General features: G+C 36.2%; 1 protein-coding gene across 3 annotated transcripts in view; it reads right to left on the bottom strand.

The window, feature by feature from the left end:
* EPB41L5 (erythrocyte membrane protein band 4.1 like 5) overlaps window positions 1-20,934 on the bottom strand; it is a 132,249-nt gene that overhangs the window by 63,379 nt on the left and 47,936 nt on the right. For all 3 annotated transcript variants that reach the window (XM_033112243.1, XM_033112245.1, XM_033112244.1), the window contains exons 12-16: window positions 12,076-12,245; window positions 10,956-11,062; window positions 9,857-9,884; window positions 2,740-2,782; window positions 2,204-2,319 (exon numbers count right to left, since the gene is read on the bottom strand). In XM_033112243.1, coding sequence (XP_032968134.1) covers window positions 2,204-2,319; window positions 2,740-2,782; window positions 9,857-9,884; window positions 10,956-11,062; window positions 12,076-12,245 — 464 coding nt within the window. The remainder of the gene's footprint in view (window positions 1-2,203; window positions 2,320-2,739; window positions 2,783-9,856; window positions 9,885-10,955; window positions 11,063-12,075; window positions 12,246-20,934) is intronic.

Genomic DNA, 20,934 nt, shown 5'->3' with positions numbered 1-20,934 from the left:
AGCCTTTGTTACAATAAAATCATCTTTCCTTCAATTAAAATAAAATTTGTTCATTAAATCTAACCCATAAAATTCATGACCCTCACTATAGGTAAGGATCTCTAAAAATTTAGGAAATTAAATGAGGTTTATGTTCTCCTCAATTTATGCAAGATTTTGCAAATATTGCTCAGTTTTGTTTTTGTTGTTTTTATAAATGGTTTAAGAATTTAAAATGAATTGTTCCCCCAAAGGTGATACTTAGTGGATAATTCTAAGTTACTGATACACTAAATTACTCACTGAAATAATGGTGCCATTTAGAAGACACTAGGAAGAAAAATCTAAAGAACTGAATAGGGAGTATGTTTAGATTAAACTGGTTATCGGCCAGAAATAGAATAGTCCATTATTCTGCCCAATTGTTCAAACCTAGGGAGCATGTCCAAATTTTATTAACATATCACTTTCTAAAGGAAGACTCTTTTATATTCATTTAAAAGTAATAAGAATCAAAGCATGCAGAAACAAAGAATGAAATGCAGAATGCATTTTGAATTAAGGCAAGGGAATCCATCAGCTCCAAGTCATGCCAGCCGGTTCTATATTCAGTTCCACGCCACTGTTGACATACACTGAGGCTCACTGGGGTCTAACGATCACCATTTTACTCCATTTCTGCAAAGGAGGTCTCAGCACAATTACATAAAGAAAGGACACACAGCTCCAAATTTTTCATTTTTCTTGGCAGTCAATACTCTCAGATTCAATATTCTCCCTTTCTAAAGGCAGCACCAAGGGAACTGAGTAGTGCCCAACAAATCAAATCAAACGATGTGATTATGTGTCCATAAAAGTTGGAAAACTCAATAAAGATTTAGTGTCATAATACAGGATGCAAACAAAACAGACGCATTCCATATTAATATAAAAGGTAAGCATGTATTAAAGGAGTTCTTTTATAGCTGAAGTCTCAGTATTACGTTTCCTTGCCAATGGACTTTGTGGTAACATCAAGCAGATAAAACAGCTGCTTACTGGAGCTGTGTTTTCAGTAAGAAGCTGAAGAAATCCTTTTGAATGGCTTAAAAAAATACAGACTAAAATTTGACATTTAGGAGCCTCACTCTTTAGACTTTTAAGTGTGTGATTACACACACACACATACACACGAAGTACCCCCACCACATTCTCAAGTGGAAAGGGATAAAAATGGACAACATGGGGGTGGGAGAGAGAAATCCCCTCAATCTTAGAAACTAATCAAGTTATTTGGAACTGACGCAAAAACATACCCAACCATCAAGAGCAAAGCACTTTGCAGTTAGTTAAGCCAAAGTAACGGTGAAATACAATTATATAGCAAAGACTGAAAATGATCACCAACCACTGCTGACCCACCACCATGAAGGAAGAACTGGTTGTACAGAAAGCTGACCAAAACCTTGAGATCACCACAGAAACTGATTAGATTTCATGTAGTAAACAAACTAAGAGCAAGAGAAAGAGAAAAATCCTATGAATTATTAAAGTTCATTTCATAAATAGACATAAAACTTGAACAGATGATGCAACCAACATGACTGCTCAATCAAATAATTCCTAAGGAGCCCCCCCAAAGGCACATACATTTGGGAAAGAATGAACCCCACTGATTAACCCAAATAGCCACAAAGTATCCATATTTGTATATACTATTAATAAAAAAAAAAAAGAAAAATCTGGAAATGTAAAGTGAAATATCTTCCCTGCCATCAAATTCTCTCTCCATCCTCCAAAACGGAGTTATTTCATGCTCTGTTTTATTGGACTATTATCATGTTTCCTTCATGGCATTATATTCAGTCTTTAATGAAGAAAACACACCCAAAGCAGTACTATCATGTTGTATGGAATAACATGTAACAAACATATATTCCTTATGGATCTGGGAAAAGGTTCTATTAACACTGAAGTCTTTAATTCAAACCGAGAATCCTCCACCACTCCCAGATCACGCTAACCAAAATAAGGAGAGTTGATGTTCTTCGTTTAGACAACTGCACTCCAGAGATTCTTTATTTTCCCCAACCCCAAGTTAACTGCTTAACAATATGCTTCTTTTCAGCTTACAAATATGAATAATTTGCTTTCAATCATATTTAAGTACTCTATGATTATGGCTGAGAATTTAGAATATCATTAAGCAAGCAATATTTCAGTTTGGTTTAAGGAGTTAACAAACCATTTCCTATCATGCTGGTCTGTTCCAGGACTTCTTGGAAGATTCTCTATCTCCACCAGCACAGGACCTGAGGGAACGGAAGGAGTCACAAGCACAGGAGATCTCACACCCCAAGCCTGTGGACACAAATTATAAAAATCATCCATTTGGCCTAGATAAAATATCTCTTCACCAGTAAAAAGAACATTAAAATGGAATACTATCTACATAGTGAACAAATATAATGTAAACAAATGCATGAATGTTATATAGGTATCACCTTAGAGAGAGCTAATAAACTGAATATTAGTATTTTATTCATTTTACAGGATTTACAGGAACAGAAAATGCTTTATAGAGTACCTGTTCTATTTACAACATCTTAGAGAATAAAATAACAGAGTTTCACATTACTGAGCCACTTTACAGGTAAGAAAAACAAAATGTACAAACCTCCCCAAAGTTACACCATTATGAAAATTCAATTAATAACACATTTTGTTATAATTAACTAGAGTGTTTTAGTGCTTTAAACACTTACTATTAAGAAGTCTTACCTGTTGAGAGCCATTACTCTGAGGTGAAACATTACTGTGAACACTGTAATGGGGGGAAAAATGTATTAAAAAACACAAAATTCTAGTGCTTCGTACTGTCAGATTATACATACATTAATGAAAGTAACTTTATTTTTAAAGACATTAATTTTGTTTCAAATACAATAAAAAAATTACTGTTGCCTAAAACTAAGAATTTAAGATGCCCAAAAAACATTTGTTTTTATAGGCACACACTTGCTTTTCTATACTCTGCTCACTTGATATTTCCATAAATCTGTATTTTAATTGCGCTTTAGACATGTACTTCAGTATTAATCTTGTTTATTCATTGGACAATATAAGTCAAAGATGACAAAATAAAGATAGCACAAATGATGCCTTAAATTCAAGGTATTAAGTACAAATACCCATGTAAACTTACCTCTCACTTGTTTTGTATATTCCTACCCTCACAAGATTTTCCAGTGTCAGCAATAGCTCAGCATAATACAAAAAGCCTTAGTATAAACTTAAAGTTAGAAACTTCTCAGGATACCTTCCCCTCCAAATGATTTATAAATATGTTTTTAAAATTTTAGTTTAGGCTGCACTCATTCACCTCCCCACTCCCCAAAAAAAGCACTTAAAAAAAAAACAACTAAGCCTATAATATTAATATAACAAAATAAATAGAAACAAACCTCACAACAGCTTAAAAAAGAAAAAGAACAAATATTCAATGAAATAAGAACTAAAAGATGAAATATTACCACAATAAATTGAGGGGGGGGGGAAGAGCACGCTGACTTAAGACTTTCTCACATAAGCATAATTAGTGTCCTGAGGTAAAGAATTCAACTAAGGTAACTAAAAATAGATTCAGTTATTTAAAAAGTTCCTTGAAATGGAGATTTAATGAGAGCACTGTGTTCCAGAAAAAGGAGATACAGAATTAAATACATTCAGCCCCTTATTGTTAAATTATTGACCTTCTAGGACAAGGAAAGAATATTTCAGGTACCGTAAGAAAATTTAAAAGCCAATCACTGCCAGTTATCAGGTTGGCACAGACTTTTCTCAAGAATATTATACCCAGCCAAGATGTCATTCTAGTAAAAGGAAACGGGCAAAGCTTCTCAAACACAAAGAAAATCTGCATATAGCATCCAGATGCCTTTTTTAGAGGGGTAAAAGCAAAACAAAAACTATCTGATGATAAAAGACAATCAATTAAAAAAGAACTCAAGAATGAAGAAGTCCTCAGTGATACATCTGATAAGGGGTTAATATCCAAAATTAGACAAAAAAACTCATTCAACTCAATACCAAAAAAACAAACAACCCAATTAAAAAGTGGACAAAGGACATGAAGAGACATTTTTCTAAAGAGGACATACAGATGGCCAACAGACATATGAAAAAATGCTCAACCTCACTAACCATTAGAGAAATGCAAATAAAAATCACAATGAGATACCACCTTACTCCAGTCAGAATATCTATCATCAATAAATCAACAAACAAGTGATGACGAGGTTGTGGAGAAAAGGGAGCCCTTGTGCACTACTGGTGGGATTGCAGATTGGTGCAGCCACTATGGAAATCAGTATGGAGGTATCTCAAAAAACTGAAAATGGAACTACCTTATGACCCAGCAATTCTACTCTTAGGTATCTATCCAGAGAAATCCAAAACACTAATTCAAAAAAAAGATATGCACCTCTAGGTTTATTGCAGCGCTATTCACAATAGCCAAGACACGGAAACATCCGAAATCCCCATCAGTAGACAACTGGATTAAGAAACTGTGGTACATTTATACAATGGAGTATTACTTGGCCATAAAGAAGAATTAAATCTTACCATTTGCAATGATATGGATGGATCTAGAAAACATTATGCTAAGTGAAGTAAGTCAGACAGAGGAATACAAATACCACATGATCTCACTTACATGTGGAATCTAAAGAATAGAATAAATGAGCAAACTAATCAGAAACAGTCTGAGATATAGAGAAAAAACTGAGGGTTGCTAGATGGCAGGGGGGTGGGGGGGATGACAGAGAAGGTGAGGGAATTAGAAAGCACAATTGGTAATCACAAGATTGCCACCGGAATATGAAAGACAGTTTGGGGAATGTAATCAATAATGCTGTAAAGATTTTGTAGGGTATCCGATGGACACTTGTCTTATTAGGGAGACCACTTCATGGACGGCGTAGGTGCCTGACCACTGCGCTGTACACCTGAAGCTGAAGCTGAATAATAATGAATATCAACTATAATTTAATATATGTATAGTCATAGGATGTGGAGTATAGCATAGGGAATAGAGTCAGTGGAACTGTAACAGTTATATATGATGTCAGAGGGGCAAAAGATTGGGGGAGGGGGTCATCACTTTGTAAGGGGTGTAAATATCTATTACATTGTTTTGTACACCTGAAGCTAATTAAAAAAAAAAGAATGAAGAAGTCTTGCTAAAAGGCTGAGTAATGAGGCGTGAAACCATTTCACATGCTATTTTTAATCAACCACATCTCTATTACAGGTTGAGTCACCAGAACTTGCACTACCATTGCCTGGGTTCAAATCCAAGCTGCTTCACTAGCTCTGCTCTCAGAACTTCAGGTTCCTCATTTGCATGAGAGGATTAAATGAACTAATACTAGCAAAGCACAAAGAACAGTGACAAACTAACAGATCAAAAAAAAAGAAAACCTTTAAAAAATTATTGTTAATGTAGCTCTGTTGCCAAGGCAAATGTAAAGAATAAACGAGTTGTTTTTTGTTTTGTTTTGTTTTTAAACTAACCATGTTGTTCTTCCCAGAGTGCATTATGGGCTGGCTCAAATAACCCATAACCCCAAATACTAACGAAATCTCCCCAACCTGCGTGGTACAGAAATTAGACTCATTATTCTATGATCCCCTGGGTTACTGTCTGGAGCTTTTCCCTTAACTGGGAATAACTACAACAGGTGATGGATAAAAGGTAAATAATAATGAGAAAAAAGTGCTTAACTAAGTGATGTTAATTGGATCATAGCTCCCTATTTTCAAACAATTTGAAATGTAGTAAGTACCGTCTTTTCCTAATTACACATATTCTTTCAACTCTGCTAACATGAAAGTAGGAAGGAAAATTTCTCATTACTGATCTAATTCAAGCTTTCCCTTTTAAAGGACTACCTGCTATAACAAAGTCCTTTTGCTTTCATGCAACTTCTATTCAACATTTCCTCCACCATTTCTTCTTTTCCACTCATTTTTGTCTTCAAGATTCTATCTGCTAAACCTGTACAAAAATGTGAACTATCCTGTAAAATGTCACCTAGTCTTATGAAACTTTGTATCAGTCAAGACTCACAGGGAGTAGTTAGAAGGAGATAACGTGGTACAGGCAAAATGAATGACATCAGCCAATTTAAAAACCTGTTATTCAAACAGGCACAATACAAGGTCAAGAAGTTTTTTAGGTCAAATAGTTGTGCTTTTTCAAACAGTACGGTTTTCCATGGTTCACTGGAGCAAAATTATTCATGCAAAAAGGACTATAAGGGCAAGATTAAAAGGGCATTCCTGCCAGTCCAAGTTCAGGTTCTCTCAAGCACCATAATGAGTAGTGCTCAACAGCTTTCAGGACAGTTAGGTACCCACTCCCTCTACAATTAATTTCTAAAAGTTTATTCCAATAAAAAAATAATAAAGTATCATCACTTAAATATCCCATTTCTGCTGTATTTTCCAGAGCCAAAAGCATTACTCAAAAAGAGAGAAAAAAATAGTTATTAAAGTTAAATCAATTTTAATTCTAGGAAAGAGGCTATATTGTCATATTCACTTTTTGGTCAGAAATGTGTGCTTCAAAAATATTTTAAAGGAAGACCAACTCTTGGAAATAAAAGCCTTAATTTTTCAACTGTAGATCACATTGCTTAAATGCTTTGTTTATATTTCTGCTGACTTCACCATGTTATCTTCTTTACTTTAAGCCAGGGGTGTCCAAACTTTTTTCAACGGTTTTCACCAAGGCCCATATACGGTAAAATACACAAACAGCTGGGCCACTCACTCGAGGTGAAGTACATATTGCCTCACCTGGTTTATTTAAGTAAACTAAATATATTTTTGGAATTTGCTGCGGGCTAATTAACAATGGATCGCGTGCCGCAGTTGGCCCGCGGGGCCGCAGTTTGGACACCGCTGCTTTAAGCTCTAATATTCTGTCTTAGCCTCCTTTTTAGGAAAGCAAGACATGATCCATTAAACAAACAAAAAGTTTTAAAAGTACAAAACACCTCTAACATTTCTCCATCATTTTTCTTAACAGCATAGTTTATATATAACTCCAAGGAAAATAAAATAACCAATAAAGAAACTTCAGGGGTATCCTTATTCAAAAAGCAGAGTGCTTTTGTGGTGAATCACTAATCACAGCCTGGCTTTAATGGCTTTCATCGTGAAAAAAACTGAACAGGACATCTCAAGGTGAGGCTCACCATACTCACTACAAAAAAACAAACAACTTTTCCTTTTGAATAAGCTCTAATCATATATCTGCCATATACAGGAGTGTAGACAAATTCAAAAAGGAACAGCTTTGTATGTCCTGAATCTGATACTTTGACAGGCATTCCAGCATACTTTGATGTTTATCGATGGTTGAGAAGAATTATATGAATCTAGATATTGTAATATGAAGGTCTGACAATTAAGTTCGCAAACTTATTGCAACAATGTTGCTAACCTTTTTTGATATCAGAGGGATTATTCATTATGAATTTGTACCAACTGGACAAACAGTTAACCAAGTTTACTATTTGGATGTGCAGAAAAGGCTGCATGAAAACATTTGACAACATGAACTTTTCACCAACAATCTTTGGCTCTTGCATCACAATAATGCACCAGCTCACCCGCCGCTGTCTGTGAGGGAGTTTTTAGCCAGTAAAAAAATAACTGTATTGGAACTCTCTCTGAACCCTACTCACCTGATCTGGCCCCCAGTGACTTCTTTCTTTACCCAAAGATAAAGGAAATATTGAAAGGAAGACATTTTGATGACATTCAGGACATCAAGGGTAATAGGACCACAGCTCTGATGGCCATTCCAGAAAGAGTTCCAAAATTGCTTTGAAGGGTGGACTAGGAGCTGGAGTTGGTGCATAGCTTCCCAAGGGGAGTACTTCTAAAGTAACTGTAGTGATATTCAGCAAAGAGGTATGTAACACTTTTTCTAGGATGAGTTCATGAACTTAATTGTCACACGTTGTATATATGATTAAAACTAATTGAGTGATCCAAAGTAGCACTTCCAGAATGTTGATTTAAGGACCCCAGTGCAATAAAGATTTAGCTGGTGAAAATTACTTAAAAAGTAAAAATCATCAAAAGGCATATATCAAATAGAGAAACATTTATTCAAGAAAATCTACTAACTCTCAGAGCTGAGTTGGCATCTGAGCAACAATTTGCTACCTTTCCTGAATCTCCTGAGTTTAATGCTGTGGAAGCTCTACTCGAAGTGGGTGCGGCCAAGAAAACGGAATTCTCTCTCAGCAACGCAGACTTTAAATTGGCTATTTTAAAAATGTTCAGGAACTAAAGAAACCAAATGTAAAGAAATAAAGGAAAGTACGAGAACAATGTCTCCACAAATAACATTATCATTAAAGAGAGAAATCATTTAATAATCATTTAATAATAAACAGAAATTCTGGAGTTGAAATGTACAACACCTAAAATGAAAATTCACTAGAAAAACACAACAGCAGATTTGAACAGGTGGAAGAATGAGTGACTTGAAGATAGATAGGTGCAGTGAGATTAGCTAGTCTGAGAAAAAGAAGGGAAAAAAATGAACAGAGTTGAAAACCTTTGGGACATTATTGAATGTAGCAACATAAATATGATGGCATTCACAGAAGGAGAGAAAAAGGAGCAGAAAGATAATTTGAAGAAATAATGGCTGAAAACTTACAAATTTGAAGAAAATAATATACCACGGAAAAGCAACCAGAAAAGAACTGGATTGGCAATACTTACATCAGACAAAATAGACTTTAAAACAAAAAAGTTTCTAAAGAAAAAGAGGGACATCATAATAAAAAAGTTCAACAATTATAAACATATATGCACCGAACAAAAAAGCCCAAAAATACATGAGGCAAAAACTGAAACAAAACTGAAGGAAGGAAACAAGCTGGTTCTTTGAAAAGGCCAACAAAACTGACCAACTTTTACCTACACTGACCAAGGGGAAAAAAAAAGAAGAGAAACTCAAATTACTGAAATCAGAAATGAATAAGGGGGCATCACTACCAACCTTACAGAAATAAAAAGGAGTAACATAAACAACTATATGCTATAAATTAGATAACTCAAATGAATTGGACAAATTCTAGAAAGACACAAACTCCCAAACTGACTCAAAATGAAAAATGAAACCTCAATAGACCTGTAATGAGAGATTGAATTAGGCATTTTAAAATGTCACACAAAGAGGAAGTCCAGGCAAGATGGCTTTAATAGTGACTCCAGCACACATTTAACGAAGCATATCCATTCTTTTTACAAACTCTTACCAAAAAAATAGAAGGAAACATTTCCCAGCACATTCTATGAAACCAATATTACCCTGATACCAAAACCAGAAAAACTACAGACTGATATCTTTGATGGATAGACACAAATGCCCACAACAAAATACTAGTGAACCAAGTCCAGCAACATGTAATATAAAGAAGGATTATACACCATGACCAAGTGGGGTTTACCCACAAATAAAATTAATTGCTTATCTGCAAATCAACCTTCCCTTTTTGAGCTCCTTGTGGGCAAGGACCATAATTTATTCATGTTTACACCCACAGTCATGTGCCAATAACAAACGTACAAGTATGTCCTTCTCATTATAAATAGCACATCCATCCCCATCCCACTCTTTATTTCTTTAAAGTGCTTTATTTTTCTTCGTGTCAACTTTATCGGCAGTATGTATTTATTTGTTCCCTGCAATATCACAAATGCTTAGGGACAACACTTTGATAGATCTTCAACAAGTATTTAATTAATGACAGCAACTACATAAATTCTAAAACATTCTATGTCAAAGTTGCGAGATATTACCCACCTGAGTTCTTCAGGTTTTGCTGTACTTGCTGATAAAATTAAAAAAGAAAATATTCCATTAGTTTCCTCTTACATGGTAATAAACCGCATCACTATTTATAAAAGTAAGTCTGCACTAACTACTTTGTCAGACATGTTTCCCAACTATAGATTTAAAAATCTTCATGTCACAAAAGTGTTCCAGAGTTTACATAATTAAAGTCAATAGTGATAATTACTTCCATTTTTGAAATAAAACAAAATAAGCATGCCTCTCTTCTTTAAAAACAAAACCATCAGCAATCCTTCTAGAGTGAGCTGAGTGACAACAAAACATTATCAGTGGAAAATAAGAGGTAACTTAGGGTTTTAAAACATCACAAATTGAAACGGCTTCATTAATAGCTATGTAGTATTTAATGGATAGCCATACCAAAAATTATGAATATAAATCAGTTTCCTAAAGAATTGATACTGCCAAACATCAGGTCACAGTGGTTGTTTTGGGACAGCTGGTGATGACTCTGACATTGGACATAATGAAAACTCAATTTGTATTTTAATACAAACTTAGATTGCAAACCAAACACAAGTTTTAGTTTGTCAAAATAAAACATGCTTTTTATTACATAAAGTAGCTTAAACAGCAAGTAACATTTATGAATATGAAAATGTCTATGTATGATATACATTAAATTTTAAAACTGTTATTTCACAGAATCCTTAATATAATACCATATGAAATAATTTTTACTTTAAATTTATTCATTATTTACCAATGTTTTTAAAGTTCCTAAGGAAAATGAGATCTAAAAGTCAAAAAGGGAAGAGAAAATGTTGCTCGGAAGAATAAAAGAATACGAACAAAAACTGAACACAAACTCAGAAAAGTATTTAAATTGGGATTAACATAAAATTTAATCTGAGCAACAATACAGGCCAAGTGTTCCCCCTTGTATTTTATTAAACTGATTATGCTAGAACCAAATTCAATAAATAAGAGTACTTCAGTTGACTGGAATAAACTTAAAGATTCAGACAACATCCTCTCAAGTAAATAATACCAGCACACGATGAACTGTTAAGAAAGAACAGTCTTTTGAAACAGGGTTTCATTTTACCTTTCATCTGTAGAGTCCGACGAGAATATCGTTTGCTGGGCCTTCTTTCAAAGGATGTTGATCTTCTTGCTTTATTGGTTTTTGTGGTCTGATACTCAGTTTTCCCGCTAAAATAAATGAGGTATATTAACAGGAATACGAGAATATAAGGTCCACAGTAATCAGACATACTAAAATGAGAGAAAGTCTACACTGGGCCTCTTCTTTAAAAAACCATCCTGAGGGAACTACGACTATTAATCGTGTTGATGTCTCTCATGACCACATCATTCTTTCTCTCTTTAGGCTTGTGTGAAACGTGCAACACACAAATTATGTTGTTTTTGCTGAAGCATGCACATCACCTAAGAACATATTAAATAACCTTGGAATATCTGTGTTTTTATAGAACTCCCTTCCCCTCCCCATTCACACTCGTCAATGAAAAGCGTGTATTAACTGAAGATTTTCAGTTATTTTTTTCTAATTCCAGAAATACTTAAAACTATTGTGCCACTCTTCTTGATTTCCATTTAAATCGTTTGAAAAAAATGTCTCCTCCCCACTTTTAATTTAGATAGAAGCTCTCTTAATGAGTCCCACACAATCATCTTGCTACATTATTGATAGTATCAATTCCTTCTTTAAATCATACTGACTGATTCTCTGGTATATGCTTAAAACTCACAATCAATAATCTATTCCGAGGGAAACCAAAACATTTCTAACTTATGACCAACAAACAAGTTGTCTATAAGAATAATGGAACTTAACATCTATAAAGGACCAGAAATGTTATCCAGATTAATTTTGCACTCAGTGTAGGATACCCTTTCTCTATATGGTACCCAACTGTTGGATGGAGATTCCTCAAAACTTGTTACATGGATTTAAATTGAGGGCTCACTGATACATAAAATGTCAAAAGGGATATAAAATCCATTATACCATTATGTTTTCCTGTCTATTCTGGAAATTACAACTACTAACAATACCACTTTTTTTTGGCCAATGGAAAACACTGGCAAACACATTATTTCTAAGTGCCCTAGTTTCCAGATCTATAAAAGAAGGGGTTGGTCTAAATTTTCTGGCCTCTACGAAAGGATGCAAAATATAGCAGACGGCTATTAACATTAACCTATATCTAAATCGTGATCCTAGCCGAATAAATCCTGATCGCTGAGAATTCTTTTGGACAGGGCCTCGGAGGCGGAAGAAGGCATGATGCTCCACAGCACATTTCCATAAATGTTTGCAAGCTTTTGGATGATCCAGTCTAAAGACAAATGTATGCTCCTGCTCTTTGCCCTGAAAAAGGATAAAAGGAAAGGTAATCATTAGGTCAAACAGTCCTGCTCTCTGTTATTCTGCTATAACTACAACCACAGCAATACGAAGAACCGAATAACAATCTAGTTTGCTCCCTGAAACTGGCACTCTTTATAGCTACCTATACAAAAAGAAAGAGTTGAAATCACACCGCCCATTTTCTCAGCCAATATAAAATTATGCCTAAGAGGGGCCTCTCTAATTATGTGATCTCATTTCTCAGAGATACATACAATGAGGCTTTATCCGCCATACTTTGGGATAAATATATAATTATAATTAAAGGATAACATAAGATCTGGCAATACATATCAACAGACTTAAAGATGTCCACACTGTCATAGTAACCATACTCGCAAAAATCTAATTATAACAGTTAACATTCATAGGCACTTCCCTAAAAATTGCACATGAATTACTTTAATGATACTATTAGCCCCATTTCAAACATAAGGAAATTGAGCCTCAAGAAATTAAACCCAAGGTCACAAAGGTAACAAGAAAACCAGAATTTGAACCTAGCCATTGGGCTCCAGAGCCTACATTTGTAATAACTAAGCTATACTGTCTCTCTAGGAAAAAAGATTTTCTAATAAAAATTTATACCCGAAGATATTCTGTTTTATTTATACTAGTAAAATTGGCACAAAAAACCCACAAAAAGCAAAAAACCGTCCAAAACAAAAGAAATAACCAAGTACCACATTTTGCTGTGCATAATGTGCTCCTGTGTACAATGAGCACCCATGTTTTTGACCCAAACTTTCAGGGGGAAAAAAATCTTTCGTTTTAATTTTTTAATTGAAAGTTTTATTTGTTTACATTTAGGTATTTGTTTTTTGTATTATAAAGGAATTTTAGCATTTATTTTTTAACATATTGTGGTACAAGAAATTTTATGTAACAAATAATTACAAAACACAAGAACAGATACAAGGCACAAGAAATTTTATGTACCAGTAACAAATTTACCATAGTTACACATCATAGAAGGCCAAGAACTCTTCAGCGTTGCCAAGTTCGTCCTAAGTTCAACAAAACTGATTACCGTATTCCAAGGTATTATTTTGCATACAGATATCATTATTGATTTCTAGAGTTACACTTTAACTCATAAGCATAAATAAAATAATTAAAAACATTTATATAGATATGGAATTAGTACTACCCATGTATAATGTGCATCCTTATTTTTCCCTCACAAATTTGGGCAAAAAAGTGCACATGACACACGGCAAAATATGGTAATTAATGGAATATTTAAAAGCTACAGACACAATGATGGTTCAACATATGCAAATCCATCAATGTGATACATCACATAAACAAAATAAAGGACAAAAATCTTATGATTAAATCAACTGATGCAGAAAAAGCATTTGACAAGACACAACATTCAGTTATGACTAAAACACTTAATAAATTACGTACAGAAGGAAAATACCTTAACATAACAAAGGCCATATATAACAAACCCTCAGCTAATCTCATAATTAACAGTGAAAAACTGAAGCCCTTTGCTCTACGTTCAGGAACACGACAGGGCTGTCCATCACCTCTGCTTTTCAACACAGTTTTTGAAGTCCTTGCCAGAGCAATCAGGCAAGAGAAAGAAATAAAAGGCATCCAAATTGGGAATGAAGAAGTTAAACTGTCACTCTACATAGAAAACCCTAAAGACTCCACCAAAAAGCTATTAGAAACAATCAACGAATACAGGAAAGTTGCCAGCTACAAAATCAACATACGAAAGTCTATAGCATTCCTATATACTAACAATGAAATCTCAGAAAAAGAAATAAAAGAAAAACCAATTCATTTTGCAATTGTAGCAAAAAGATTAAAATACCTAGGAATAAACTTAACCAAGGATGTGAAAGACCTATATGCTGAAAACTATAAGACATTTTTAAAAGAAATTGAAGAAGACACAAAGAAATGGAAAGACATTCCGTGCTCACGGATTGGAAGAATCAACATAGTTAAAATGGCCATATTACCCAAAGCAATATACAGATTTAATGCAATCCCCATCAAAATCCCAATGGCATTTTTTAAAGAAATAGAACAAAAAATTATCAGATTTGTTTGGAACCACAAAAGACCCCAAATAGCCAAAGCAATCTTAAGAAAAAAGAACCATGCTGGAGGTATCACACTCCCTGACTTTAGCTTGTACTACAGGGCAACAATAATCAAAACAGCATGGTATTGGCAGAAAAACAGACACACAGACCAATGGAATAGAATTGAGAACCCAGAAATAAAACCACAGAAATATGGACAGATAATTTTTGACAAAGAAGCAAAAAACATACAATGGAGAAAAGACAGCCTCTTCAATAAATGGTGCTGGGAGAATTGGAAAGCCACGTGCAAAAGACTGAAACTGGACTGCTATCTGTCACCATGTACCAGAATTAATTCAAAATGGATCAAAGACTTAAGCATAAGACCTGAAACAATAAACTGCATAGAAGAAAACATACATACTAAACTTATGGATCTTGGGTTCCAAGAGTATTTTATGAATTTAACTCCGAAGGCAAGGAAAGTAAAAGCTAAAATAAATGAATGGGACTGTATCAAACTCAAAAGCTTCTGCACAGCAAAAGAAACCATCGACAAAATAAAGAGGCAACCAACTGAATGGGAGAAGATTTTTGCAAACAGTGCCTCCGATAAGGGAATAATATCCAAAATATACAAGGAACTCATGCAACTCAACAACGGAAAAACAAACAACCCAACTGAAAAATGGGCAGAGGATCTGAAGAGACATTTGTCCAACGAGGACATACAAATGGCAAATAGACATATAAAAAATGCTCAACATCACTCATCATCAGAGAAATGCAAATAAAAACCACAATGAAGCATCACCTCACCCCAGTCAGAATGGCTATCATCAACAAGACAAATAGTAACAAGTGTTGGAGAGGCTGTGGAGAGAAAGGAACCCGCATACACTGTTGGTGGGAATGCATACTGGTGCAGCCGTTATGGAAGGCAGTGTGGAGGTTCCTCAAAAAATTCCGAATAGAATTACCATATGACCCGGCAATCCCTCTCCTGGGTATCTACCCAAAATATCTGAAAACATTTATACATAAAGACAAGTGGGAATGACATCATAGGAATGGCGGCAGCGGGGCGCACTTTCTGAGTTCTTCTCCGGACCTTATTACAAACGGGACCTATGACCCATCAAAGAACTCTTTGCTCATCACACAGAACAGCTGAGAGACTCGTGGAAGGATTACTTGAAGGTGCGCTAATTGGGCGAGCAGGGGAAGGAAGGAAGGGAGCGGAGTGAAAATGCGCGGGCCCGCGGCGGGGTCTCGGCCGGCAGCGGCGGTGAAAACCGCGGTGGCACCCGCAGTTCCGGGCAGGCACGGGATCCCAGGGCTGAACGGAGAGCACAGAGACCAGGAGGTGGGCTCTTTCCCTGCGTCCCACGGCTGATTTCTCCCACTGAGAGGGCGGCCAGTGGGCCCTAGGGCGGACAAAGAATACAGACTCCATACCTGGACCCCTCCCCACCCCCTTCCAATCCTACCCCTGCCCTTCCCGAGACTTAAACTGGCCCCTGAACTGAGGAGTAGTGTCAGATTACAGAGGAGCCGTAGTAGTGCTCAGGCTCTGGGAAGACGGACAGGCAGCCCTGACCCAGGGAAGAGGCTGGGAAGAGTGTGATTTTGGCTGGGCTAGGAGAGAAGAGACTCCTCCACCCCCAGCCCCCACCCTTTCTGGCCTGCCTAGGGCGGGGCAAGGCAACTGCCGAGACACTCCCAGGGATCAGCAGTAAGCAGCAGACGCAACTCTGGGCTTTCAGCAGCTCAGAAATCTCCCGCCCGCACCCCCCCATACACACACACACTGAAGAAGTGCTCTAAGACTCAGGAGTACTGGACACGGGGCTGGTGGGGCTACTCTCAGTGTGCATATGTGCAGTCAGGGGCAGAAACTGCACTGACTTTGTAAAAACTATCATCCACACCCCTCAGGCCCACGCATTTAAATCTACAGTCCCAAAGTCACTCTGGGCACCAGGTGACCGGCTCTGCCTGCGCAATAAGCAGGGGGCTCTTTGGTACAGCAAAGGACAACCTGGACATTACTTGGTGGGCTTAAGCCAAGACTGGCGCTGCTTTTTGTTTTGCTTTGTTTTGTTTTGTTTTGCTTTATCTTTATATCTTTGATATCTTTGCCTGTGTCCAGTGGGGGTTATCAGGTGTTTTTACATGTGAATGTATTTGATTTTTTTCTTTGTTGTTGTTGTGCTTGGTGATTTGCTTTGTTCTGAAACTGCCCTACCAGGACCCAGCTTAAGAGGCACAAGATTCAACATATCCAGAGGCCAACTCCAGACCAAACCAGAGTACTACTGGGTTTGACTTACAAGTCACACACCCAGAAGGAATTCTCTGCAGGCACTAGAGCCCATAGAGGCCAAACCACATTTAAGTGGTCAACCGTCACGCAGCAGAACGCCCTGCGGGGGGTAGAGCCAAGTCTCACAACGAGTCCGCCTAGGAGTTAACCCAACCTACTCAAAAGTGAAAAGCAATTAAAGATCTTCTTGAACAGGACAATATACACAACACAAGAGTCACCTTTGGAGCACACGCAGAAAAGAACGAAGTAGTGCAAGTCAAATCTAAAGGACACATACTATATAAGATAACCTAGCATGAACTAAGAACTCTAGGTGATCTACCTAATACATCAAAGAAACACAGAGAGTCAGCCAGAATGGGGAAACAAAGATACACGTCCCAAATAAAAGAACAGAAGAAACCTCCACAACTGGAACCAAATGAAGCAGAGGTAACCAACCTTTCAGAGACAGAGTTCAGAACACTGGTGATAAGAATGTTTAAGGAGCTTAGAGAAGACATAAAGAAGGATGTAGAAATCATAACGAACGAGCTTAGAGAAGTCATAAAGAAGGATGTAGAAATCATAACGAACAACCAGTTAGAACTAAAGAACACAATTACCGAAATTAAGAACTCACTTGAAGGAATTACCAGCAGGTTAGATGAAGCAGAGGATCGAATCAGCGACTTAGAAGAAGGGGATGAGGGTGAGGGGGATCAAATGTATGGTGATGGAAGGGGAGCTGACTCTGGGTGGTGAACACACAGTGTGATTTATGGATGATGTGATACAGAATTGCACACCTGAAATCTATGTAATTTTACTAACAATTGTCACCCCAATAAATTAAAAATAAATAAAAAAAAAAAAAAAGAAGACAAGGTAGCAGAGATCACCCAAATGGAACAACAGAAAGAAAAAAGAAAAGAAAACAATGAGGATGGCCTAAGAGACCTCTGGGATAACATCAAGTGCAACAACATGCGCATCATAGGAATACCAGAAGCTGAAGAGAGGAAGCAAGGGATTGAGAACATATTTGAAGTAATAATGTCCGAAAACTTCCCCAACCTGATGAAGGAAACCAACATACAAGCCCAGGAAGTGCAGAGAGTTCCAACCAGGATAAACCCAAACAGGTCCACACCAAGACACATTATAGTTAAAATGGCAAAGGTTAAAGACAAAGAGAGAATCCTAAAAGCAGCAAGAGAAAGACAAGAGGGTTACATACAAGGGAACTCCCATAAGACTATCAAATGACTTTTCTACAGAAACATTGAAGGCCAGGAGGGAGTGGCAGGAGATACTCAAAGTGATGGAAAACAAAGGCCTACAACCTAGATTGCTTTATCCAGCAAGGCTATCATTTAAAGTTGATGGAGAGATAAAGAGCTTTCCAGAAAAAAATAAGCTAAAGGAATTTATTACCACCAAGCCAGCATTGCAAGAAATACTAAAAGGACTTCTGTAAATAGAAGAAAGATCAAAACAACCTAACTACAAATTTAAAAATGGCAATAACTATGTACCTATCAATAATCACTTTAAATGTAAACGGATTAAATGCTCCAATCAAGAGACATAGGATGGCTGACTGGATAAGAAAGCAAGACCCTTGTATATGCTGTATACAAGAGACTCACCTCAGAACAAAAGACACACACAGGCTAAAAGTGAAGGGTTGGAGTAAGATATTTCATGCAAATGGAAATGAGAAAAAAGCTGGAGTTGCAATACTTATATCTGACAAAATAAGACTTTAAAATGAAGAACATATTAAAAGATAAAGATGGGCACTATAAAATAATAAAGGGATCGATCCGACAAGAGGACATAACCCTAGTAAACATCTATGCACCCAACATAGGAGCACCTAAATATATAAAACAGGACTGACATAAAGACAGAGATCAACAGTAACACTACCATAGTAGGGGACTTCAACACACCTCTGACAACAAGGGACAGGTCTTCCAGACAGAAAATCAATATGGAAACAGCAGCCTTAAATGATACACTGGACCACTTGGATCTAATCGATATTTTCAGAACATTTCACCCCAATGCTGCAAAATACACGTTTTTCTCAAGCGCACATGGAACATTTTCCAAGATAGACCATATGTTAGGCCACAAAACAAGTCTTGATAAATTTAAGAAAATTGAAATCATACCAATTGTCTTCTCTGATCACAATGCTATGAAATTAGAAATGAACTACAGGAAAAAAATGGGAAGACACACCAATTCATGGAGGCTGAATAACTTATTACTAAATAATGAATGGGTCAAGCAGGAGATCAAGGAAGAAATCAAAAGATATCTCGAGACAAACGAAAATGAAAACACGACGACCCAAAATCTATGGGATGCCGTGAAAGCAGTCATAAGAGGGAAATTCATAGCTTTGCAGGCCTACCTAAAGAAACAAGAAACATCACTAATCAACAGTTTATCTTCACACTTAAGGGATCTGGAAAAAGAACAGCAAAATAATCCCAAAGGGAGCACAAGGAAGGAGATAATAAAGATCAGAGCAGAAATAAATGAAATAGAAACCAGAAAAACAATACAAAAGATCAATGAATCCAAGAGTTGGTTCTTAGAGAAGATAAAATTGACAAACCTTTAGCCAGACTCATTAAAAAAAAGAGAGAGAGGACCTAAATTAATAAGATCAGAAATGAAAGAGGAGAAGTGACAACGGACACCTCAGAAATACAAAAAGTTTTAAGAAATTACTATGAGCAACTATATGCCAACAAATTTGACAATCTGGAAGAAATGGACAATTTTCTAGAGGCGTAAAACCTTCCAAGGCTAACTCAAGAAGAAACAGAAAACCTGAATAGACTGATTACCACCAGGGAAACTGAATCAGTAATCAACGATCTCCCAACAAACAAAAGCCCTGCACCAGATGGCTTTACAGGTGAATTTTACAAAACGTTCAAAAAAGAATTATCACCTATTTTCCTCAAGCTCTTCCAAAAAGTCCAGAAGGAGGGAAGACTCCCAAACACTTTTTACGAAGCCACTATCACCCTGATCCCAAAATCAGACAAAGACACCACAAAAAAAGAAAACTACAGGCCGATATCTCTAATGAACACAGATGCAAAAATCCTCAACAAAATATTAGCGAACAGAATTCAGCAATACATTAAAAAGATCATACACCATGATCAAGTGGGATTCATCCCTGGTATGCAAGGGTGGTTCAACATCTGCAAATCAATTAATGTGATACACCACATTAACAAAATGAAAAATAAAAATCACATGATCATATCAATAGATGCAGAAAAAGCATTTGATAAAATCCAACAGCCATTTTTGATAAAAACCCTTAAGAAAGTGGGAATAGAGGGATCATATCTCAACATAATAAAGGCCATATATGACAAACCCACAGCTAACATCATACTCAATGGGGAAAAGCTAAAACCATTCCCCCTAAGATCAGGAACAAGGCAAGGTTGCCCACTATCTCCGCTTCTATTCAACATAGTGCTGGAAGTTCTAGCCACAGCAATCAGACAAGAAAAAGAAATAAAAGGCATCCAAATTGGTAAGGAGGAAGTAAAATTATCATTATATGCAGATGATATGATACTATATAGAGAGAACCCTAAAGACTCCACCAAGAAGCTATTAGAGCTGATAGATGAATTTAGTAAAGTAGCAGGATACAAAATTAATATTCAGAAATCAGTTGCATTTGTATATACCAATAATAAAACATCAGAAAGAGAAATTAAAAAAACAATCCCATTTACAATTGCTCCAAAGACTATAAAATACCTGGGAATAAATTTAACCAAAGAAGTAAAAGATCTGTACTCAGAAAATTATAAGACACTGAAGAAAGGAATGAAAGAAGATATAAATAGATGGAAACACATATCATGTTCATGGATAGGAAGAATTAATATAGTTAAAATATCCATACTGCCTAAGGTAATATACATATTCAACGCAATTCCTATCAAACTACCTACGACGTTTTTCACAGAAATAGAACATATAATCCTAAAATTTATATGGGACCATAAAAGACCCCGTATAGCCTCAGCAATCTTGAAAAATAAGAACAAAGTGGGAGGTATAACAATACCTGACTTCAAATTATACTACAAGGCTACAGTAATCAAAACAGCATCGTACTGGCATAAAAACAGACACATAGATCAATGGAACAGAATAGAGAGTCCAGAAATAAATACATGCCTATATGGCCATTTAATCTACAACAATGGAAGCAAGAATGTACGATGGGGTA

Source organism: Rhinolophus ferrumequinum, chromosome 8 (assembly GCF_004115265.2).
Source record: "Rhinolophus ferrumequinum isolate MPI-CBG mRhiFer1 chromosome 8, mRhiFer1_v1.p, whole genome shotgun sequence".
NCBI lineage: Eukaryota > Metazoa > Chordata > Mammalia > Chiroptera > Rhinolophidae > Rhinolophus > Rhinolophus ferrumequinum.
This window is presented reverse-complemented; position numbering and strand designations above follow the sequence as displayed.